The sequence below is a fragment of the Macrobrachium nipponense genome, chromosome 18 (assembly GCF_015104395.2).
Source record: "Macrobrachium nipponense isolate FS-2020 chromosome 18, ASM1510439v2, whole genome shotgun sequence".
Classification (NCBI taxonomy): domain Eukaryota; kingdom Metazoa; phylum Arthropoda; class Malacostraca; order Decapoda; family Palaemonidae; genus Macrobrachium; species Macrobrachium nipponense.
Window position 1 is genome coordinate 19708165 of NC_087211.1, and position 26006 is coordinate 19734170.

The following is a 26006-nucleotide window of genomic DNA, read 5'->3' on the forward strand; positions in this document are numbered from 1 at the left end:
TGTTACTCAAATTTCCCCCAAAAAAATATTAATGAAAAGACGAAAGAAAATATAAATATATACATATTGAGCAAGAGAAAGAGGGAGAGAAAATATCAAACTAGAGAGAGAGAGAGAGAGAGAGAGAGAGAGAGAGAGAGAGAGAGAGAGAGAGAGAGAGAGAGAGAGAGAGAGAAATAATAACTATGTACATGTGGGACTAATTTATTAGTTGTTCATTTATTTTAAGGTCCTTCATAAACATCTTACAAATATATGGGTCCAAATGGTACATTCCCAGACTAAGATTTAGGTTGTTTTTATTAGTGATTTGTATAATTGCCAATTCCAGTAAATTTCTTGAAACATAATCATTAGATCTAGCAATTACTGAGGTATCACCCCAATTAATACAATGAGATTATTCACTCAGATGGATAAACAGTGCATTTGAAGTTTGGGCTGTTCTAACTGAATACATATGCTGCTTAATACGTACACATAAATTTTTACTTGACTGACCAACGTAAAACGATGGGCAATCCTTACAAGGAATTTTGTAAATGTTGTTATTTGTTAAGGGGGGGCTTCCTCTTTGATTTTTGATGAATATTTTTGAAATTTTCAAAATCTGGTTAAATGGCTGTAAGACATGAGCAACACCTCTGTTATCACATGGCAAAAGCATTTTTTCGAAATATTAAAATTAATGGGGTTTTGGCCCCGCCCCCTTCACACTGTGACGTAGGGCTGACGTTTGGCTCCTAATGACTATTGTCATTTTGTCCTTTATCTGCCCAATTTATTAATTATTTTCATTTTTATTTCGCCTAATCTCTTACATCTGGCACCAACAATGGGTGATTCGTTGGTGAATGGTGTTCTGAGCGGGTAGCACCGTAGGGGGGTCCGTAGCATGCCCAGCAGGGAGTCGGATTCAAGTGTGTCCCAGAGTTGCATAAGGGGAGGTATGCTGCTCTTTACTCCGAGCATTTTTTCGCTATTTACCGTGTTTTTTTCTTGTTTTCTTACATCAAGTAACTTTAAATACAATTTATATACGTTTGTGTGTATACTAGAGTGAAAGTGAGACAATATGTCGAAACGGAATCGTGCAACTATGGCCCGTTTAGCAAATTTTGCTAAAAGGAGACATAGGGTGGAAGTTGGACTGTTTTTTTTGTTGATGTGGCAGCGTCGCATTGCCACCACCATTGTTGGCTGATGTATCCAGCGCTGTCCACCATCATCACCACCACAAGCACCACCAACAACAACACGAAGCTCTTTTTTGGCTGCTGAGAGCCCTGCCCTCATTGCCTCTATGTCGTCTGGTGCGCAATCATCTGAGGTTTTTTCACCTTCACAGTTACGCTCTCAGTTAATGAAAGTAATAAAGGACGATGAAACGGGAGTATATGATGACAAATTATTACTTGCTTGGTTTCAAACCAAGCAACAAAGAGTCAGGTGGTACTTGATCATAGCCTCGCCTTGAGCAAATAATACCCCTTTTTAGGGGGGGGGGGGGGGTGGGGGGGGGGGGGACTTGGTGCCGGAAACCAAGCAAAAAAAACACTAAGAACTATTAGAAAGAAGGAAAGGCATTCTGAACTAAGCGCTAGTGAGTATTTAACATTTGTTTGTATCATGGTTTTGCTCATAGATCAGTTTTTTCCACGAGTGGCAAAAAAAAACACTTCTTGACCTTTACGGCCATTTTTCTCATTTTCATTTTCACTTTTTTTTGCACTTCAAACGCTAACTATTTTTTTTATTTGTAGGCCAATTTTAAAGTTAAATATTCCATTGGAAAGAGGAAAGGAAGGCGAATATTTTTTTGGGGCTAGATTTTTTCTTAGGTTGACGAGGAACTCCTGATAACCAAATCAACAAAATTTTTTGGGGGGAAAATTCCCCCTCGCCCCCCATCCAAAAAAAGCAAAAATTGGAAAAACTGTTCCCAACATTTTTTTTCTACTATGATATACTTTCTGTGTATAAAGCCGCATTGCAATAGCTCTAAAAATGGAGGAAGAGTTACATTTTTAATTTTTTTGATTTTTTCTTATTTTTTCAATAAAAACCAAAATAATCATTCAATCACACTGAATTTTTTTTTGGAACATCACCTTATATATATGTATAACATATAATAATTTCATAAAAATCGGAGCATTATTTCTATATAGGCGGACGCCCCCCTTAAGGGACTATCTTATTAATTAGCATATCTTTAATGGTATTGTTATAAGAGAACACTACATTAACATTAAATGATTTAAATATTGATTTTATGGTTTCAAATCCACGAAAATAAGGTAAGCCAAGTACATTTTTAGGCATTTCTTTTTCATTAATAGCAACACTATAAAACTTTTTGTGAGCTTTTTGATAACATAAATCTATTAAATGAGGTGGGTAGCAGAGATCGTTTCCTATCTTTTTTATGTATTCTATTTCTTGGTCCAGATATTGTGGACTCGTGATACGCAAAGCATGTAGGAACATAGAAGAAAAAATTGAAATTTTAATATTAAGATGGTGGTCAGAATAAAAATGTACATATGTTAAATTAAATTATTTGTGGGTTTTCTATAAATACTGAATTTGCATTGGAAAGATTCTCTATGTATTAATACATCTAGGAAAGGAATGGCATTGTTATTTTCAATTTTAACAGTGAATTTTATGGATGGCACTAAATTATTCAATTTAGACAATAAATCATTTACATCGATACCACCAGGTAAGACTACTAAGATATCATCGACATATCGGTACCATTTTAAGGGGATAAGTGATATTCGGGAGGTGGGGTGTCTCAAAAAATTCCATATATAAGTTTGAAAGGAGAGGTGATAAAGGGTTACCCATGGCCATACCAAATATTTGTTGGTAATATTCTCCATTAAAAATAAATCTGCAATCACAAATACATAACATAATTAAGGAAATTATGTGACTAACAGACATAGGCAATTCATGCAGTACAAGTTCATTACTTAAATATTCTAGCACAGAGTCAATAAGGACTTATGTAAACAAAGAACATACATCAAAACTGACAAAAATATCGCTAAGGTTTAGTACAATGTTATTTAATTTTTCCACAAGATCAAGAGAATTCTGGATGTGTGAATTAGATACAGTTCCTAGTAGCAGGGACAACAGTTTAGTAAGATATTTAGATAGTTTATTAGCAATTGATCCTACAGTACTAATAATTGGGCGCATAGGTTTGTTTTCCTTATGAGTTTTGACTAGGCCATATAAATAAGGTAATGAGGGACACTTTACAGTTAACTTACACAAAAGGTTTTTTTTTCTTTTAAGAATTTGTTTGATATTGATATTAAAGTTTTTTATTACTTGGTCCAACGGATTTTTTGCTAGTTTTTTGTATATTTCATCCTCTAGTTAAAGTATGCATGCATATACTTCCAAAAAACTCGCACAAAATCCGTTTGACCAAGTAATAAAAAACCTTTATTATCAATATCAAACTGTTTTGCTCACAGCGCGATTTGAATACAATTATATATGAAATTTTCTTTTCATGCTATCATATATCGCATTATTTATATATGATTATGATATTTTTTTTCATTTCTGATGGTTGCATACTAAACTTCAGGCAATGACAAAAAAAGGAGCCAAAAATTAACTCTTATCTTGAAAACTAAGCTCGCTGTGATTTTTTGAAAAAAAAAAAAATTTTCCGCTTCGGCGCTCACTCAGAGTCCCCCTTGGCATACGGGAGACGATTTTTATTATACCCCTTCGGCATTTAAGGGCTAACATCAATCTTACCGTTACAGAAAACACTTGGTAGTGTATGGAACACGGAGAGAGGAGAGGAGAGGGATGAGAAGTTATTGTTTGGAAGTGGAATCTCTCCAGAAGGATTTCATGTATCAAGGACTCTGGGATTATTCCTCTTCATTTTTTACTGGCACTAGGACCAGTTTTGAGAGTTACTGGACCCCTGTTGCACTACAACTGCCCAGAGACATTTGTTTCTGGCATTTCTTTAAAATTTCCCTAGGGTAAAACATGGCATTGTCATTAAATATGTTGGAGAGACAGATTACAACTTTTTTGTTGAGATGATAATTTGCCACAAAAATGTTTACATTCCACTTTGCAAACATGTCCTTAATCCCTGAAGTAGACACATTATGTATGCCCATTTGTTTTCTTAATTTTTCAAACCAGCCTCTGCTAGCCTTACATTCACTAACAGAAGTGCTTGTTGTATGCCGGTAAAGAAGAGGTTAGCCATAGTAGATTAAATCAGAGAAGCCACTATGGTATATATGTGCATAGTAATTAAGAAATTAAGACTATTCTTCTATGTCTACTGTAATACGTCAATGTTTAAGTTTGAAATTTGGTAGTGAAACCACTGTTACATACGTAACATGCACGGTTCGGTAGCAACGCAATCTAAGCTTTTTAAGCTTGCCGGTAAAGAAGAGGTTAGCCTTAGCTTAACTCAGAAGCCGGTATGGTATACATAGTAATTATAGAAATTAAGTAGGTTCTTTTATGTCTACCGTAAAAATATGTCAATGTTTACGTTTGAGATTTGATAGTGAAACAGTTACATAAGTAACGTGTGCGGTTCAGTAGTGAATGCAATCTTTAAGCTTTGTTAAGCTTGCTGGTAAAGAGGAGGCTAGCCTTAGCTTAAATCAGAGAAGCCGCTATGGTATACTTAGTAGTTATAGAAATTAAGACGATTCTTTTAAGTGTTCTTTAAAATTACGTCAATGTTTATGTATAAGATTTGGTAGTGACACCAGTTTACATATGTAACGTGTGCACGGTAACGAACACAATCTGTAAGCTTGGTTTGTAAGCGTCCTTGTAAAGAATATGTTAGCCTGATATTAAACTCAAGAGATGCTGGTACGTAATGGTATAGTAATTATAGAAATTAAGATTCTTTTACTTGTACGTATGTATATATGTACCATGACCATAATTATTTTCAAAGTTCAATAAGCTTGAATTCAGCCCTGATATTTGACTAAAATTTGCCATCGTAGAAGACGCATCTTTTTTATATGGATATTTATGAAAACAAAACCTTTAGTATCATAACATTTACTGAAAGATAATTTTAAAGTGATTTTGTATGCAGTATTACAGTCGGCTCCGTATAAGATTTACCATAAATTAATACCGAATGTAAACTTTTCTATGCTTATAACAATTTTGGTTTGTTTACTACCATAGTCCTCCTAGGTATAAGCCACCAGGGCTGCACTATGGTTTGTTTACATCCTTTCATGCCACAGCCTGCCGACTTAATGTAGGCAATTTTTTGTAAGTGTTTGGTAACCAATATAAATTGGGTTATTTTAATAGTTTATTAATCTACTGTAATAATTAGACTTGCTTTTCAACATTTTATTACGTTAGTGACACGTTTTATGCCTACCCACTACACTACATTCTACTTACTAGTTACCTACGTAGCCTATGCAGCTCGGTCAACTATCGGTTGGACGTAGGTCAGTTTACTTTTATACTGTGTATTATACGTTTAAAATTATAAATATATGTTTAGTATGATATTTATTTAACCCTTAACTTATTTAGTTGTAATTTACATGTAATGTATTGTATAAAAAGGCAAGGTTAGGGTAATAACTGGTGGTCAGGAACAGATTAATCCATTTTCAGTTATTGCTTATGGGAAAACTTGATTCAGCTCTCGAAATAATCAAATTTCGACGCTCCTTCTGGAATGGATTAGCGTAGAGATCCGGGGCTCTACTGAATTTACAGTATTCCTTATGAGAATTATTGTTTCAGTTTTTGTATGTTTCGTATTTTGTGGGAGGTTCTGGAATGGATTCCGTACAAAAACCAAAGTTCAACTGTACTGTAAAGTAGTACCTCAGAATTTGAACTTAATCCATTCCAGCTAACCCAAAAACTCCCTTTTTCACATTTTTTCCATTATTAGTGTTCAAAAATTAAATAGTGTAAAGTAATAAGACAGTACATAAAGTAAAATTTTCAAAAAATTTAGTTTGTGTAGGATTTACGAACTTTATGAACTGGTTGGTGATAATGGCACACGGCTGGCCGAGGATTGGAGGAAGGAGAGACTGGAAGCCTTTTTGAGGAAAGTGGAATGGTCGCAGTAGGCAAAGGTTGATAAGATATTTAATTCACATTTTAAAAGAATTTTGCAAACAAATAGTAATAAGTAAAGAATGCAAGAAAAGGAAAGAGAAGTAATTAACTTCTCACAAGGAAGTCGTTTAAACAAACAAACGAAGCCAGCACATAAGCTGAACACGACGCCACTGTGTTTACTATGGAATAGTTACTTTTACAGTGGTGAAAAATCATGAAAAGCAATTGTCACTAGATAGGTAGTTTACTGTAACAAAAAGAAGTGACTTGGGCAAATAGTGTAAACAAAAGAAATGGGTTAATAATCATCCCATTTTAGTCTGACTCGGCGCACTGAACACTGGCTTGAGTGAGCTTTTTAGCTCCCACTATCTCAAGTTAGCTGTGCATCACTGTAATGATAAATGATTTTATTGTGAAAAGCTTTGTTCTTCGTTTTACTATTTTGTTGAAAATGAGTTTCTGTCTCACTCAGCGCGCCGAACACTTGCTCAATTAGGTCTTTTTATATTGGTTCTGTATGTATTGCATTCGATTGTTTTCATATTTTATCATTAGTATCTTAAATTTATTGTGAAATTCTGTGTGTGTGTGTGTGAATTGTTATTACTTTTACATACATACAGTAATGTTTTTAATTTCCTCTCCTTTGCTCCTCAACATATCAACACTCGTTCAGTCTCAGTCAGCTGCGTGTGATGTTACCGCGGTATTGTATGATTTTGTACGTCTTTTTTGTTAAATTTTATATTGAAATTTTTTATTCTTTTATTTGATCAAATATGGTTATCATTAAGCTATATATATTGTAAATGAAAAAAACATGTTAATACTGTTTTTCTTGTCAGACGCAGTAGACCGTCGTATACAAGTGTATAAACAAGATTATCAATTATGTATACTAAAGAAGATACTCAGTCAGTTCGAAGTAAGAGTATTTGCTCGACAAATGATACAAAAATTTTTTTTATTGTATTTAATATATTTTTCTGGAATTGAAAAAATATTAATTTTTTCCATTGTCACAGATCCCCTAGGGTTTGCAGACCCCAGTTTGGGAACCAGTGTTTTACTAAATGAAGCTTGCTCTTGGACTTTCACCTTACCTGCCATGCTATTCCCTACTATTGACTATTAACTTTTTTTACCCAGTGAGGACCATCAGATGTTCATATAAACAACTGAATCATTCTGAGCTTCTTTTCTTCTGTTTCATTTTCCTTTTCCTTGTCTTGTAAGGTCGACTGTTAGCGGTTTACCTTCTTGAGGCCAAGCATTTCTCATTGGCAAGTACTTTTACAAGATTCTGCCTGTGTGAGTTATGCGTACATCTTTTGATGTTCACTTTTCTCCATTTGTCTGAGCTGGATGTTTTTTGGTGATTGGTAGGGATCCTGGTCAGTGATGCTTGTCTGCTTCATAATCTCATCCTATGAGATTCTGGGACACATGGGTGTGTGTTCTCTCCTGTAATATTTGATTTTATGCTTCAACTACTTTCTGAATATTCATTTTTATATGGTCCATTGTATAACCATTATTTTTAGATCTCATGATATTGATTAATCCAATATAACTCCAGTGCCTGTTGCTGTTCCTTGGCTCCTTTGCACTTGCCTCCTAATTTGTGATTCAGGATATTTGAAAATGAATGGGTTTGTCAGGACTGACTAATTTTTTTATGATAAAACTTTGTCCTACAATATTTAGCATAAATTCCTGTGCCCTTCCCTGCTTTCCACACTTTTTTGTGGTGAAGGCTGACATGGAGTCTATGTAGTCGGTTCGTCTTGAAAGTGTAAGCAGCACATGTTGTATGATCTCTCTCCTTGCAGGGTCTTACAAATTGGTATGAATAAGTGTTTGCACAGAAATGAGACTATTTGAGGATTGTGATAGGAAAACTGTTAATTTGAATCATGCGCACACATTGTAATTTTGTATCAAATTTTGAATTTTTGCCAGTTCTTTTTTGTTGTAGAATAAATTTAGATGAAAATGATTACATAGTGAACATGACAAAGAAACAGACAGGCGCTCATAACCAAGTTTGTTAGGCTTAATGGGAGTGAAGACCCACATGATCCACCAGTGCCCAAAACCTCAAATGGTACACAAAGCCTTCCTTCAGCAGAACTCTTCATGGAGGATAAGATAGAGGAGTTTGAAGGATTTTTGGCAGAGGATAGGTAGAGGAAATTCCATCCAAAATGTTTTTTTTAAAGGAAATGACTGTAGTATAGTACACTTGCACCCAATGGTGGCAGTGTTTACTTGTGGGAGTTTTCACCATCTTGGGCGCAATTTTAAACTTTTTCAAGTTATTAAAACCTTTTTAATATTTTATTTATCCATAAGAACAATTTTATATTAGAAAAAAGTACAGTATAGTACATAGGAAGTATTGAAAATGGGCTGTAAAAAAGTTTGCCTGGGTAAGTTGCCGTTTGCCTTGGCCCTAATGGAATTATTCCCATAAGGTATGTGTATCGAAATCTGTGATTTCCCAGTTCTGCGAGGCCATAGAACAACTAAATTCTTGCATAATTGGGGGCCGTACTAGACATGTTTGATTTTTTTACAGGCTGCCCAAGAGCAAGAGCCCATGTAGACATAAGCCATCGTTAAGTAAATTAACAGCAACAACAAAGAGATTGATCATGTGTTGCAGTGATTTTTATTGGAAATTAGTCAATCTTTAGATAACTTTTGACGTTAAATCAATTTTCTTTATAGGTTTTTTGTCAGCGGAGGATGCGAATCTACCTGGAAATTTGGGCTTGAAAGATCAAACAATGGCTCTTAGGTGGGTTAAAGACAACATTAAGGCATTTGGAGGCGACAGCAACCGAGTTACTATTTTTGGTTCTGGTAGTGGTGGTGCATCTGTCCATTACCAGATTTTAACACCGTATGCCAAAGGTAAGAGTAATGATGGTTATGCTCCCACATATGACTTTACTGATGGTCTCGATTAATTTTTCTATTTAAAAGTTACTTCATGTAGTCATTGCCATAATATGTGCTGTAGGTTAGCTCTAATGTCCATGTAAGATTAAGTATGACAGCAGTTGTTGCTCTGCACACTGAGCAGAGCGAAAAGTGCTCTTTTGTCAAAATGGCAGCTATTGTGACAAACTCTTAAAATAAGGAAATTCTATTACAAACATGGTAAACATTTTAGCCTTTGATTTAGTTAGCCATATAATTCATTAGTCTCTTGTCATATCCAGCTCTGAAAATTTTTATTTTTTATTTCCATTTAAAGATGTAGTACATAGTACTCTAGATGTAAAATTACAGAACTAGCAGATTACCAGGCCTTTGCTTTAGGATATCAGCCGAGATAGTGAAGATGGGTAGGTAATAGTCATCCTTGAATGCTACCACTTGCTGAACTTTTGAGAGTGGGACTCTCATCAGTGTGAACTTTTTTCTTCTTGTTTGCCAATAACGTAACAATTACCTTGCACATGTAAAGGGAGGAAATTTCCCAGTCCTTTATAACATTCCTGACCGTTTCATTTTGTTAAGAGAAGTCATGCCTCCATCCAAGATGGTTTAATAGGAGTTATTTGAAGTGAATCTTACCTAATGATATCTTCATGCCATTAGTTTTGATTAGCATTCAAAATAGCATTTTGCTTACCCACCAGGACTCTTTCTGTAATCACCTGTTTCTGACCAGGTGGTATTAGAATGTTTACATTCTTGTGAGAATTCTTCCTGCCGTTGTCTTGTACAACAGATGGTGGGAATCCGTGTTAGTAATAGGTTGTAATGTTTCTGTCTGATTTTTGTCTGTCTGAATTGTGCTTGTTTTATGTTTTTACATGCATTTTATGGTAAGCAGAGATGAAAGCATTAGGGTGTGTAGGAATGAGTTTTTGTAAACTCAATGTTTTGCATGTGCATCATGGCCCCGTGTGTTAGCCTAAGTGTTGAGGTACAAGTTAAGTTTTCTTCTTGTTAGGATGAAAATAGGGTGATCCGATGAGAGGATGAATGATTTTGTTTAGTATCAGCAGAGATGAGAGGCCTATAGGGTATGTAGACAATTTGTTAGGGCAAGACATAAGCCTACTTGGTCATTAACGTTTTCTTCTGGTCTTCCTCCTCCTCCTCCTCCTCCTCCTCCTCCTCCTCCTTCCTCCTCCTCCTCCGTCCTCCTCCTCCTCCTCCTCATTCCTTTTGCTCTGTTATGCTCCCTATGTGGTTTAGGAGAAAAATTATAGGTAATTGAGAGAGATGTATTCATTTATTGGTTAGAAATTTGACTATATATCAAGTTGAAGGTCCTTCCCTCCGCCCCCAGTCTTACTGCCTGTAGCGGCTAATTTACAATGGTACAAAAATTATGTCAAAGTGACCAAATAATTTCCGAGATGTGTCACAGATACTTTTTAGTGCGGCAAGAAAGAAATTCGCACTTGCGCGCCTGCGTAACGATTCTAAACAAAACAACACCTTGATCCGTGAACTCCCAGCATCCCCCAAGGTGCGTGATTCAAAAGTTTTAGGCTGGTAGGCCTATAAGTATTTTTCCACGAATTTAAAAAAAACTTTTGTAAGTCGACGTAAAATACGTCCAGTCGGCACACGGGAGACAAAAAATGTCGACGTAAAATACGTCCAGTCGGCGTAAGAGGGTTAATATGGGTAATAAGGATTTTCCCACATCTCTTTCCTGTTCTGGTATGTTGTTCTTTTCTTCATTTCCAGAAATTCTGACATTTAAAAATCCAACTTTTCCATAATATTTGATCTTCCTTCATCATAATTATTAATTTTGTGTCTGAATCTGCAATTTTCTCTGTATCTGCAATATCCTCTTGCATCATAAATACAGTATTTATCTCTTGAGCAGTATCTTGGAGCTGATGCTTGGAAATTCTTTGCTAACACTCCAAATTGCAGTGATGGCTTGCTTTTTTTCCTTCACCTCATATTCTTTGTTCCTCTCTTTGTTTCTTTCTTATTTTGGATTTTATTATTTGATTGATTATTTGATTGATTTTGATTCATGGCTACAGGGTGAATATATTTACATTTTTTGTCGAACTTACATCCTTTTCCTTCTTTTATGTTTTTGCATATTTTTGGATGTAGATCTCTGCATTCATCCTCACAGGTATGCACATTTACCATAGATTTCATAGTTGTGACATACCTTATGATGTTTGTAGTAACATCTTTCTCTTTCTCCGAATCCGCAATTCCCTCTTTACAAAAGGGTGCAGACTTTGTCTTTCTTGTCTATCTTTTCCTCTTTCCCATCAGTGGAGATCTGGGTAGAGCCTCTTTGGGATTTTTTTTTGTGTTGTCATGTCGTAATTTATTTCTTCGTATGTATGCTGCTTGTTTGCCTCAAATGTAGTATCTTGTTCTTTGTTTTCCTTATTTTTTCTGTCATTTCAGTTTTGTTTACTTCTCTTCCGTTTTCCTCTTCTTCTTCATCCTCGACTATTTGTACATTAAGTCTTGATTTAATAACATTGTCTATCCATGATAGACATGTTGAGCAAAATATTCTGGTATCCTTACTCATATCTTGCATTACTTCAGCACATTGAGGATGCGTCTGAATGTTGCATGCAGAATATTTTCTGATCAGGTTTTGTGGATTAACTATGCTATACCACACCTTACACAGTTTGCATGCTTTTGGCATTCTTTTTCCTACTGCATCAATTAGTATATTCAACAATGTTCACCTTATTTATTTTCTTTGTCAGAATATGTTGATTGATGTAAATTTTCTTTACGAGTCTCTTGACCACTTGGATTTTATTTGGAACTATACTTCAATTATTTTCAAGATGTTTTCTGTTGATTTATTCCAGTTTGAAGGATCATATCCTTCTAATGTGTCTATGAATACTTTTGTATCTTTTTGGTTGGGGCTGTTGTTGATCTCATAGATGAGAAATGCCAGCTCCCTTCCTGCTACCTCATCGTATTGCGAATCTATTAAACACGCTGAGAGAGAGAGAGAGAGGAGAGAGAGAAGAGAGAAGAGAGGAGGGACGAGAGAGAGAGAGAGAGAGAGAGAGAGAGAGAGAGAGAGAGTGCTGATTTTAATTTTTTTTGTGTTTGTGAATGTGTTGCTAGTGAGAGTATTCTTTTTTTTTTTGGCTGGTACGTGAGAATTAGGAATTCCCTCCCCTCACCTGAACCATAGGAGCCAAAAGATATAATAGGATGTACATTGGCAATTACCAAATCAGGCTAAGCGCTGGATAGGTTGAAACCAGCTGACTACATCTACATAAAACCACTTCCTTAGCCAGTGGAATCAGAAAGCACCGACAGATTAAGAGGCCAAGAAATAAGATGTGGTTGTAATATGACACAATTGGAAGGAAACTGAGAATAAATTTCTGAATGCACATTTGTGGTTCATTCAGCCTTTATACTCTAATTCAGTTTCTGCACGAAGTGAAATGTTTAGACAGAAGAAACCGAAAACTATGAGAGATTGCAGAAACAAGGGCATTTGGTCAGGATGCTGTCAAGTTGTTTATAAAAAGTTAATGGGGTCTTGGCTCAGCTGGAAGCCTTAAGTATGACTAGTATGTGGAGGTGAAATCACCTAAAAAAAAAAAATAAAGTTTAATGAAGTTGATGTCAATATGAAGTATAGAATATAACATCTGCTATCTGATTTACTGACAGGAAGGCTTAATTAGGTTAAGGTTCTTCTGATAGGGGATGACAATATATATTTTTTGTTAGGAATTACGCTTAGGTTTTTAAGGAGGTAGTTGTAAGTTAGGCCAAGTTCGGTAAAGAAGAATAAGTTAAGAGAGAATTATAGTGATAAAGAAAATTGAACTGTCTATTCTGTAGTATTAAGGAAATAAATTAGGTTAAGGAAAACCAGGGTTCCATTTAACCCTCTTACGCCGACTGGACATATTTTACGTCTACATTTTTTGTCTCCAGTGTGCCGACTGGACGTATTTTATGTAGACTTACAAAAGTTTTTTTTTAAATTCGTGGAAAAATACTTATAGGCCTACCAGCCTAAAACTTTTGAATCACGCGCCTTGGGGGATGCTGGGAGTTCACGGATCAAGGTGTTGTTTTGTTTACAATCGCTACGCAGGCACTCAAGCGCAAATTTCTTTCTTGCCGCACTAAAAAGTATCTGGGACACATCTCGGAAATTATTTGGTCACTTTGACATATTTTTTGTACCATTGTAAATTAGCCGTTACATGAAGTATTATATATGAAAATGTGCGCATTATTTTGTAGAATACAACAATAAAATACTCATGATTGTAGCTTTTATCAGTTTTGAGATATTTTCACATAAATAACGATAATTGCCAAAATTTCAACCTTCGGTCAACTTTGACTCTACCGAAATGGTCGAAAAATGCAATTCTAAGCTAAAACTCTTATATTTTAGTAATATTCAATCATATACCTTAGTTTTGCAACTAATTGGAAGTCTCTAACAATATTTTGATTTATGGTGAATTTATGAAAAAACTTTTTCCTTAAGTCCGCTCGGTAACTTCCGAAAAAAATCATACATGCGATTGTGGTAATGTTTGCACCATTTTAAAATTAGCCGTTATATAAAGTTTTATATATGGAAATGTGCGCAATTTCATGCACAATACAACTAAAAACAACCCATGGTTGTAGCTTTTATCAGTTTTGAAATATTTTCATATAACGATAATTGCCAAAATTTCAACCTTCGGTCAACTTTGACTCTACCGAAATGGTCGAAAAACGCAATTGTAAGCTAAAACGCTTATATTCTAGTAATATTCAAGCATTTACCTTCATTTTGCAACAAATTGGAAGTCTCTAGCACAATATTTCGATTTATGGTGAATTTATGAAAAAAATAACATTTTCTTTATGTCCGCGCGGTAACTTCCGAAAAAATCATATGTGCGATTGTGGTAATGTTTGCAACCATTTTAAATTAGCCGTTACATAAAGTTTTATATATGAAAATGTGCGCAATTTCATGTAGAATACAACAAAAATTAATTTTTGAAATATTTGCATATAAATCACGATAAATAGAAAAAAAAAACCACGTTCGGTCAACTTTGACTTTACCGAAATGGTCGAAAAACGCGATTGTAAGCTAAAACTCTTACAGCCTAGTAATATTCAGTCATTTATCTTCATCTTGAAACAAATTTGAAGTCTCTAGCTATTTAGATTTATAGTGAATTTAAAAAAAAAATCTTTCCTTCCCTCCGCGCGCGGATTCTCCGCCACAAATCTCCGAAATGCGTACGTACCATTATCGGAATATTTGCTCCGTTTCATATTAGGCATTTCATAGTGTTTTATATATAAAAATGTGCGCAATTTCATGTAGAATAAAACGAAAAACATTTGAAGGTTGTAGCTTTTCTTATTTCCGAAATAACTGCATATAAAAAAAATATTTATAAAAAAATTCGACATTCGGTCAACTTTAACTCGTCAGATATGATCGAAAACTGCAATTGTAAGCTAATACTCTTACAGTATAGTAATATTCAATCATTTGTCTTCTTTTTGAAAGAAATTGGAAGTCTCTTGGACAATATTTAGATTTATGGTGAATTTTTGAAAAAATACTTGTTTACGTCCGCACGTTACGAATTCATGCATTATGTTGTGATAATATTTTCTCTGTGTTGCTTTTATCATTTTACAATGTGTTATATACCAAAATGATCGCAATTTAGTGTACATTACAACGAAAAAAAAGTAACTTGTTACCTTTAACCGTTTTGCGCACAGAGCGATTTGAATACAATTATATTTGAAATTTCGTTTTTGCGCTATTATATATCGCATTATTTATATATGCTAATGATAATTTTTTTTATTTCTGATGGTTGCATACTAAACTTCAGGCAATGACAAAAAAAGGAGCCAAAAATGAACTCTTAATTTTTGAAAACTAAGCGCTCTGTGATTTTTTGAAAATATTTTTTCCGCTTCCGCGCTCACTCCGAAACCCCTCCGGCACATGGGAGACAATTTTTTATTTACCGCTCCGGCATAAGAGGGTTAAGTGAAGGAGAAAACACGCAACCATCATAGTGATGAATGCGAGGGTTTAGTTACGAGTAACTCAAAAAGAAAAATAGAGTACTTAGAAGAACTAACCCAATTGGAAAGAAAAGATATAATGAATATAAGTGAAACCTGGTTCCCAAGAGACTGGGAATGACGATCAAATAAAAGTGTTCCAAACTTATAGATCAGATAGAAAAAAATTGGGAATCAAGGGGGAACCGCGATATATGGGAAAGACTAAAAACAAGGAAAAATATATGAGAAATATAGTAACTCGGAATGTGAACCAATAGCGGTAGAATTTGAATCTGAAAAATTAATGAACATAGTAATATATATAGACCCCCTGATACTAAAGAGTTTTATAAAATGGTCAGAAATAAATGAATTAAACAAAGATTGGGATAACATTTTCGTAAGTGATGATTTAAAGGTAAATACGGAGATATCATATAAAATATTAGAGAAAATAGTGGGTAAATATATACCAAAGAAGAAGAGTAAACATCAGTCATGCATACCAAGGACAGAAGGATCTTGTTCCAGAAAATCAGAAAGTGGAAAAAAGGTCTTGCAAAAGAAAAAAAGGCTTGGAAAGTGATGGAACTAAAAAGTAAGATAGAAAATGCAGAACAAAAGATTATACAATCAAAAGAAAATGAAAAACGGGACTTGGAAGAAAAAAACACTAGTAAATATCAAGCAAAACCTCAAACTAAAAGAAGAATAAAAATAGGCCCTCTTAGAATTGAAGGGAGATTAACGAATGAAAAAAAGGAAATATGCAACATATTGGCAGAATGATCTAAGAAAGAATTTACCCCTAGAATTGATAATGATGATAATGATATAGAAGTAAGGGATGAAAATAGTGAATATTTATCATACATAGATATTAATGAAGCTGATATTGTGCAGGCTATTAATGAAATAAAAAATGGAGCTGCAGCAGGGCCTGATGGTGTCCCTGCTATTTTGTTAAAGTAATTCATTCTATCGCAAAGCCACTTGCAATATTATTAAGACAGTGTAGATAAAGGCAAGATTTATGATGAGCACAAATTAGCATATATTACCCCTACTCTCAAAAGTGGATCAAGACTAGAGGCAAGTAATTATAGGCCTGTGAGTCCAACATCACATATTATTAAAGTGTATGAAAGGGTTATGAAGAAAAATATTATGAAACTTTTAATAAAAAATAATTAAATACAGGACAACATGGTTTTGTACCCTGAAAAAGTACACAAACCCCTGTTAGTCCACCGTGAGAACATATACAAAAATATGAAAAGCGGAAATGAAACACATGCGGTTTATCTAGACTTTGCAAAAGCTTTTGACAAGGTAGATCATAATATATTAGCGAAGAATATTAGAAAACATAATATAGTGAATAAATAGGAAGATGGTTAAAAGAATGTTTACACAACAGAAAACAGATAGTTATTGCAAACAATGAGAAATCAGATGAAGCTAAGGTAATATCCGGTGTGCCACAAGGTACGGTGTCAGCTGCATTACTGTTTGTTATTATGATTGCAGACATACAGTAATGTTAAGGACTCGGTAGTGAGTAGTTTCGCCGATGACACAAGAATAAGTAGAGAAATTACTTGTGATGAAGATAGGAATGCGCTACAAAGAGACTTTAAGGGGGCCGGCCGGCTAATGCCGTTTTTTAACGACAGGACTTTGACATTCATACCACTTAATAAGGTGACTTGGGACATCTCCAAACCGCATATGATTTTCGCCTCTGACCTTCGGTTTTGTGACGCCAGGGCGATTTATCCCGAAAATAACCATTTTTCAAATTCTATCTCCTCCTTTGATAATTAATATTAAGACCTGGGATTACTACCATATATAGACCTGATGTAGACCTCCAATCAAATGGAGAGTTTTTTTTCCAAGTCTTTTTTTTTGCTAGATATGAATTTTTCAATATGGTAAAAAAATAAACCCTATAAATCACGAGAAAAAATTAAAAAAAAAAAGACGAAACAAAAATTGGAAAAAAGGGCTCTATTTGATTGTTCTATAATGTGTTTCTGAGTTATATACCAAATTCCAATGTTATAGCTTTAAAACTAAGTGAGGAGATAGATTTTGAAGGTCAATAAGTATAGTTTTGAGATATGGGCGTTCAAAGTTTTCCTTCGTATTGCTATAAAGACAATGTTAATAAATAATGATTATTATGAATGTATATTTCTTTTTTGTGCATTAATAAACCAATACTATTTTATTTATCATAATTTAATCATAAATGATGATCCCTTTGCTCATATATCGTAGCCTGGGGCACTGCTTGAGGCAAGATGGGGCACTCCTTCCTACGTAGCCCCCTCTCTCCCCTTCACTAACTCGGCTTATTACAGCAAATTTTCTTCTGTATGTTAGCGAGATGTTTCCCTTGTATTTTCCTCTTTGGCATGATGACATTCTTGCCGAAACAAAGATAAACAAACGTAAATGCAAGAGAATGTCGGAGGTGAGACTCGAAGGTGTACTCTCTTTTTACAAAGACAATTTGATAAATCATGATTATTATGAATTTCATATTCCATTTTGGGTATTAAAAAACCAAAACTGTTATTTATCATAAATGAAGATCTCTCTGCTCAAAAATCGTAGCCTTGGGCACAGTGTGACGTGTGCTGTCAGGCAAGAAGGGGGCGTTACTAAGCAACCCTCACCCCTCTCTCTTCACTAACTACGAGTATATTATGATATTCTGTAATAATACTTGAGCGATTTTTCTTCGTCTTTATGTTAGCGAGATGTTTTCCTTGTCTTTTCCTCATTGGCATGATGAACTACTTGCCGAAACATACATAAACGAAAAAGCAAGCGAATGTCACGACGTGAAACTCGAACGTGTAATCTACTTGAAGTCTATGGTCCAACTGATTCATGATTGAACCAGATACTCGCTTATGTGAGCCACGGAATCTCTACAGATGCCATTTCTCACAATTTCTTTGCCCATAATTATCAAAATTTACGATAACAGAAGTATTGCATTTTCTTGTACAGATGAATGTTTTAGGCTTATTGAATTATGTTTACTAATTACCCTGTAACTACGAAAGTAAGAGGAATTTTGACGAAATATTTCGTATACGTATTCTCAATTGCCATATGAAGCTCCATGAATTTTTTCATGACTTTGCATTTTTCGCCCTATACCACCATATATAGGGGTTCCGGCCGGCCCCCTTAAAGTATATGATTGGGCAGAGGTAAATAGGATGGTATTTAACATTGATAAATTTGAATCAATAAATTATGGAGACAGAGAAGGAAAGCTATTTGCATATAGGGGACTTAATAATGAGACTCACAAATAAGGAAGCAGTTAAAGACCTTGGTGTGATAATGAATAGGAACATGTTATGCAATGATCAAATAGCAATTCCATTGGCAAAATGTGAAGCAAAAATGGGAATGTTGTTACGGCACTTCAAAACAAGAAAAGCTGAACACATGATTATGATTTATAAAACATATGTTCATAGTCCACTTGAATATTGCAATATGATATGGTACCCACACTATCAAAAGGATATTGCACAAATAGTGTGCGCACAAAGGGTCCTTTACAGCTAGAATAGAAGAAGTTAAGGATCTTGACTACTGGGAAAGACTACAATCCTTAAAATTATTTAGTCTAGAAAGGAGAAGAGAACGCTACATGATAATTCAGGCTTGGAAACAGACAGAAGGAATAGCCGAAAACATCATGGAGCTAAAAATATCAGAAAGAGCAAGCAGAGGTAGATTAATAGTGCCCAAAACTATACCAGGAAAATAAGGAAAGCACACAGGACATTAATCCACTATGCACCAGCATTGATAATGCAGTGTCTATTCAGTGCGTTGCCAGCTCATCTGAGGAATATATCAGGAGTGAGCGTAGGTGTGTTTAAGAATAAGCTCGACAAATATCTAAGCTGCATCCCAGACCATCCAAGATTGGAAGATGCAAAATATACCGGAAGATGTACTAGCAACTCTCTGGTAGACATTAGAGGTGTCTCACACTGAGGGACCTGGGGCAACCTGAACAAGATGTAAGGTCTGTAAGGTAAGGTCTCTCTCTCTCTCTCTCTCTCTCTTTTTCTTTTCCTTTTTTCTCTCTCTCTCGCTCTCTAAACCTCTTCCTCTCTCTTCCTCTCTCTCTCTCTCTCTCTCTCTCTTTTTCTTTTTCTTTTTCTTTTAACCTTTTTCTTACCACCCATTCATACTCCAGAACTGGACCTTGACTTCTCTCTCTCTCTCTCTCTCTCTCTCTTTCTTTTAACCTTTTTCTTACCACCCATTCATACTCCAGAACTGGACCTTGACTTCAGGGACATGGCCTCTTCTTCACTGATTCCTATTCCAACTGCAATATACTCACCCAGCCTTGTTTAGTCAGCTTCAACCCCACTAATTCCTGGCATGGCCTCTATCATCTCTTGTATACTCTTCACTCAACACGACTAGGCTTTGATTTGTTATCCAAAACTTCTCTGCCCTTGCTCTCTGCAAGTCTGTCTCATTCACACTCCTTTTTCAACACTTTCACTCAAAGGTATCCTACAGATACTACATTTATCTTCTTTCTCATGACTCTGTGTTATTCCCAATCTATCAAAATGTTGTGTATCCTTGTCCACATTCTTATAAAGTCCCTCAAAATCAATCGCCCTCATTCTAGCTACCATAAAATAACACCACAAGGGTATTTTCCCTCCTCGTGCTTGCTGACTTCTCAAACCCCTCAAGATCAAACTACCCATCCTGTGTACTCCCCAGACAACGTAGTAAACATACCCTTACTCTTTTTACTTCTTTTCCCTTTAGACCTGTTTCATTCCACCAACACAAACTGTTTCACTCCCAGTATCTTCTATTTCTTCACTCTCCTTTTTCTGAACTAATTAAAGTGTGGTCATATTACCTTTACATTTCCTTCTTCACTCCTGTCTTTTAACATATAACTCAACCCATTTGACCACACTATTTTCACTACATATGGACAGTCATATTTCTCATATGTACTAATTTTGTACATGAACTTTCCTGCCAGATATATACTTGGCTTACGTCTCTGACGTCACGACAGAATTCAAAACTCGCGGCAAACGCGACAGGTAGGTCAGGTGATCTACCCCACCCGCCGCTGGGTGGCAGGTGTATGAACCAATCCCCCTTTCCAGTCATATATTTTCTGTCGCCGGTGTCGACTACATCTGTTGTCGATACCTCTCGATTTTGGATTATTACTCTTTTTCGCCCTGGATTGTTTCATCGGACTTTTGGTGAAGTACCTGCTCCTTGGCTTGGCATTTGCGATTTGTGGACCAGTTTTTTATTATTCTTTTGATTATTCTTGGAATTTCATTGTCTAATTTAGAGATTAAGAAATCAACTATGTTCAGAGTTTGTTCTGTTAGCGATTGTAAGGTGAGGCTACCGAAAGAGTTGCGGTAGGAACCCTCACACTGTATGCATGAGGTGTAGGGGAAGACTGCTCATTTATTAACCCTTGTAATTGAATGTGGTAAATTGAATGAAGAAGAATGGAAGGTGCTTTCTTCTTATGTAAGAAAGCTTGAGAAGGACAAGGTTAGGAAAGCTTCATCTAGGAGTTCTAGTAGGTCTCGCGCTAGCGAGTTTGAAGTTGATAACCCTGTTGTAGACGTAGCGCCTTTTACCATTTTCAGACCCTGCTCCCTGCATCGAACCCGAAGATGCGCCTTCGGAGGTGGACACTATGAGAGCCACTATTCGCAGCATGGAGTTGAAAATTAAAGTGTTAGAAGGTAAGAGTGATAGTGATTTGTGCAGTGATCCTAGTGCAGTGGAGGGTGCGTCTGATCGGCTCCCTGATGCTTCTAGGCCTAGACCTCTTCCAGACTCCCAGACCCAGTGGAGGAGGAAAGTCGAAAGCCGCAGGAAGGTTAGGGAGCACCCCCACCGGTCAGGCGTCCCCTCGGTAGCGCCTGATGTTCGCTCCCAGGCTACCTTGAATCGCGCCAAGAGAGAAGTCTTACGGCAATGCTTCTCGTCTTCGCCTTCTCCTTCGCCCAAACGTGGTTGGAGCTCCTCGGAAGCTTCTCGGCTGTCGAAGAGAGCCTGGCAGGCTTCTTCCGCTCTCCCCTCCAGCCCTGAAGTTTTTTCGGAAGATCTTGGATTGGATGTGAAGAAACCGAGGATTTCTTTGGAGTTTCGCTCTCCTAGTAAGGATCGAGCTGCGTCTCCCGTGAAGGACTGTTAAATCTCCTACACGTGTTTTGGCTAGTCTGCAGGCGCAGATTACGGCTCTGGCTGACTCTTTGATTGTGACTTCTCGTCGTAGGAAGGACGTCTCGCTCCCGGTAAAGAAGTCCAGGCGCTCTTCTCCAGGTTTCGCTATTCGTCCAGTACCGCCCTCTCTCCAGGATTGGATCGTAGTACGAGGCGCTCTTCAACGGACAGGGGCGCTCTCCTGCGGACATCGTTTCTCCGTCGGACGAGAGGCATGCTTCCCATAGACGAGCCTCTCACGACAGGCGCTCGTCTCGAGACAGGATCTCTCCCACTGGCAGACGCCAGGAGCCTGGTTGGCGTTTTTCTCATGGTAGCCGCTCTCCTTCAGGCTTCCGCTCTCCTGTGACCAGACGCCCTTCGGTAGACAGGCGCTCTTCTCCTGTCAGCCACCCTTCGCTTAGCAGGCACCAAGAGCCTGGTAGGCGCTCTTCTCCTACAAGGCGATCTTCTACCGATTTTCGCTCTCCTCGAGTTAGGCGCCGGGAATCTGTCAGACACTTCTCTCCTGGTAGGCGCTCGTCGCCACAGATTCGCTCTCCTCGCAGAGGCGCCAAGACAGCGCAAGAGCCTGATAAGCGCTTCCCGCATGGCAGGCGCTCTTCGCCAGTCAGCCGTCTCCTTTAGACAGGCGCCAGGAACCTGATAGACCCATTTCGCCTAGTAGGCGCTCTTCGCCAGATTTTCGCCCTGCTTTCGTTAGGCACCAAGAGCCTAGAGTACGCCCTCATCCTGACAAGAAGGAGTTTTCAGGCAGAATCTCAACAGAAGTTATGACTTCCCCGGTTAGATGTCAGAGTTCTTCCAGACGTTCTTCCAAGGATGGACTCTCGGCTGAGGACAAGACAGCCTATCATCGTAAGGATCGTGAAGGATCTTCGGCGGAAGAAGAACAGGATCCCTCGGAAGAAGAAATTCCTAAAGATTCCTCCGTTTCCTCATACAAGCGTTTGACGGACCTGTTGCTTCAGGAATTCAGAGACGCCCTTTCTCCTGTCGCCCCGCCCAACTCTATCGTTATTTTCGACCTCGAAAACTTCGAAGGTTTCATCCTGTGTCAGGATGAAGCCTGCAATCTCTATGAAGAAGGCGCTTAGAGGTTTTGGTGAGTGGCTTCTTTCGAAGGAAGAGAAAGGGAAGACGGTGTTCTCTTTCCCTCCTTCTAAGCTAACTGGAAAGCTAGGATTCTGGTATGAATCGGGAGAACCCTTGGGCCTTGTTCTTCCCTCCTCGGCAGACTCGGACTTCTCTTCACTGGTGGATTCCTCTCGACGCTCTGCCTTCATGTCTGCTAAGACGACATGGGGGATGAATGAGCTTGACCACCTGTTGAAGGGAATGTTCCAAGTCCTGGAGGTATTTAACTTCCTAGACTGGTCTTTGGGCGTTTTGGCCAAGAAGACGCAGACCCCGGATTCCATTTCACCTGAGGATCTTATCAGTGTTCTCACGTGTATGGATAAGGCAGTGAGAGATGGATCGAGTGAAGTAGCTTCCCTTTTCGGAGCGGGAGTAATCAAGAAAAGATCTGTTTACTGTTCGTTCCTGACGAAATCAGTATCTCATGCTCAGAGAGCCTCTCTCCTGTATTCTCAGCTCTCTCCTCAACTCTTCCCTAAGAAGATCATTCAGGATGTTTCTTGTGCCCTTTCAGCTAAGGCTACACAGGACATGCTAGCCCAGTCTACCAGGAAGCCTCACACTTCCAGGCTAAAACCAAGAGAGACACTCCAGTTAGGCAGGAGCCCTTTCGAGGAGTCCCTCCTGCCAGAGCTTCTTCCTCTAGAGGATCTAGACCCGCTAAACGAGGGAAGACCTTCTCTAGATCCATCAGAGAGAAGTAGTAGTATTCAAGTTCTCCAGACATCACTGGGTGCCAGACTACTGAAGTTTGCCGACGTCTGGGCCCAGAAAGGGGCGGACAATTGGTCACTCTCGATTGTCCGCAAAGGCTACCTCATTCCCTTCTTATCAAGACCTCCGTTGACGACGACTCCGAGGGAGTTGGTAGCCAAGTACAAGGACCCCATCATGAATCAAGCCCTCTCTCTAGCAGTAGATCTTACGCTGGAGAAGGAGGCGATAGAACTAGTGAAAGATCCTCATTCTGCAGGTTTTTACAACAGATTGTTCCTAGTTCCCAAGAGCTCAGGAGGATGGAGACCGCTTCTGGATGTAAGCGCCCTGAATGTCTTCATAGAAAAAAGGAAGTTCGCCATGAAGACGACAACTTCAGTGTTGGCGGCTCTTCGTCCAGGGGACTGGATGGTGTCCCTAGATCTTCAGGACGCTTACTTCCATGTGCCTATCCATCCTTCTTCACGGAAGTTTCTGAGATTCATGATGGGAGGGAAGATCTTCCAATTCAGGGCCTTGTGCTTCGGCCTTTCGACAGCCCCTCAAGTTTCACGGGTTTAATGAAGATGTAAGCGCCCTGAATGTCTTCATAGAAAAAAGGAAGTTCGCCATGAAGACGACAATTCAGTGTTGGCGGCTCTTCGTCCAGGGGGACTCCTTCTCTATGTACGAACAGCAAAGGACTTGCTGTTTTGTGGTCTCAGGCAAGGAAGATCGTTCTCCTCACCAGGTTCGTACGGGAGGGAGAAAGGAATGTCAGGGCCGATCTGAGCAGGAGGAATCAAGTGCTCCCCTCGGAGTGGACTCTGCACTCAGAAGTTTGCCAAGACCTGTGGAGGTTATGGAGCAGACCTCATATCGACCTATTTGCGACAACAAAGAACAAAAGATAGACCTCTACTGCTCCCGATCTCAGACCCAGGAGCAGTGTCAGTGGATGCTTTCATTTCTAGACTGGAGAGGTCTGGACGTCTATGCCTTTCCTCCATTCAAGATTCTGAGTCAAACACTCAGAAAGTTTGCAGCCTCGGATGCGACAAGAATGACGCTGGTAGCTCCATTCTGGCCGGCCCAAGATTGGTTCACAGAGGTACTGGAATGGCTGGTGACTGCCAAGAGCTCTTCCACAAAGAGTAGATCTGCACAGACAACCCCACTTCGACAGGTATCACAAAAACCTCCCCGCTCTCAATCTGACTGGCTTTCAACTGTCAAAAGTCTTGTCAGAGCGAAGGGGTTTTCATCTAAGGCAGCGAAGGCTATCGCCTCAGCTAGAAGGCCCTCTACCCTTAGAGTCTACCAGTCGAAGTGGGACGTCTTTCGCCGTTGGTGCAGAAATCAGAAGCTTTCCTCTTCCAGTACCTCTATGACCCAAATCGCAGATTTCCTGGTTTTTCTCAGGGAAAAATGCGGTCTTGCAGTTTCGACCATCAAAGGATATCGGAGCATGTTAGCAGCTGTGTTTAGGCACAGGAACTTAGATATCTCCAACAACAAAGATCTACATGATCTGCTAAGATCTTTCGAAACTTGCAAGAAACCCTCGACTGAAATTCCGAGCTGGAATCTGGATGTGGTTCTTAGTTTCCTGAGGTCCTCGAAGTTTGAACCACCCCAGTCATCTTCTTTCAAGGATCTTACGAAGAAGGCTCTGTTTCTTTTGGCTTTAGCATCTGCCAAGAGAGTTAGCGAGCTTCATGCTCTAGAAGGAAGGGTAGGTTTCAAAGGAGATTCCGTGATTTGTTCCTTCCTTCCTTCTTTTCTAGCTAAGAACGAGAACCCCTCAAATCCTTGGCCAAGGAGTTTTGAGGTTCCAGGCTTAGCTCCCCTGGTAGGGGAAGAGCCGGAAAGAACTCTTTGCCCTGTGAGGAGTTTAAGATACTACCTCCAGCGGAAGAAGTCTCTTAAGGGCATTAAGGACAGACTTTGGTGCTCTGTAAAGGATCCCAGTAGACCATTGTCTAAAAATGCTTTGTCCTTCTTTATTAGAAGCCTCGTGAAGGAAGCACATTTGGCTTGCGGTGAGGATAAGTTAAAGCTTTTGAAAGTCAAGGCTCACGAGGTAAGAGCCATTGCTACGTCCTTGGCTTTCAACAAGAATATGTCACTCCAGAATCTGATGAAAGCAACATTCTGGAGATGCAATTCAGTATTCGCGAACCACTACCTTAGAGACGTCAAGATTACTTAGGATAATTGCTTCGCGTTAGGCCCGTACGTATCGGCGGATTCGGTGCTGGGGCAGGGAGCTGAAGCATATCCTTTGTAAAAAAATTTTCCCTTATTGTTTGTATTGTGTTTTTATGGTTGTTTGAAAGAGGATGCGGGTAGGCATCTCTTTCTAATCGTATTGCTAACATTAGAATGGTTAGGTGATCTGTTTGTGCTAGAGCTCCCTGCATTGGTAGTGGTCAGGCTCTGTCATTTAAGAGGGCGAATCCCCATTGACATGATCCGACTTGGATTCTACTGAGTAAGCGGATAGCAAATCCCTTCGGTAGACCCAAAGAGTTTTCACCTGTAGGTCACGCCCTCACTGTAGCTCTTCAGGCTTTGCAGACTAATAGACAGTACCTATGAAGTCTTCAGCCTTATCAGGTAAGAACCAAGGTTTGTTAGTATCCTACAACAGATGTTGTTTCCCCTTTTTCCTTGTTAGCTCTGTC

The 26006-nt window shown here is 38.3% G+C and overlaps 1 protein-coding gene across 1 annotated transcript in view; it reads left to right on the plus strand.

The window, feature by feature from the left end:
• The window catches only part of LOC135196907 (juvenile hormone esterase-like), a 462912-nt gene that overhangs the window by 194552 nt on the left and 242354 nt on the right, over positions 1-26006 (plus strand). Inside the window, exon 4 of the mRNA XM_064223722.1 lies at positions 8872-9057. Within this exon, the coding sequence (XP_064079792.1) occupies positions 8872-9057 (186 nt within the window). The remainder of the gene's footprint in view (positions 1-8871; positions 9058-26006) is intronic.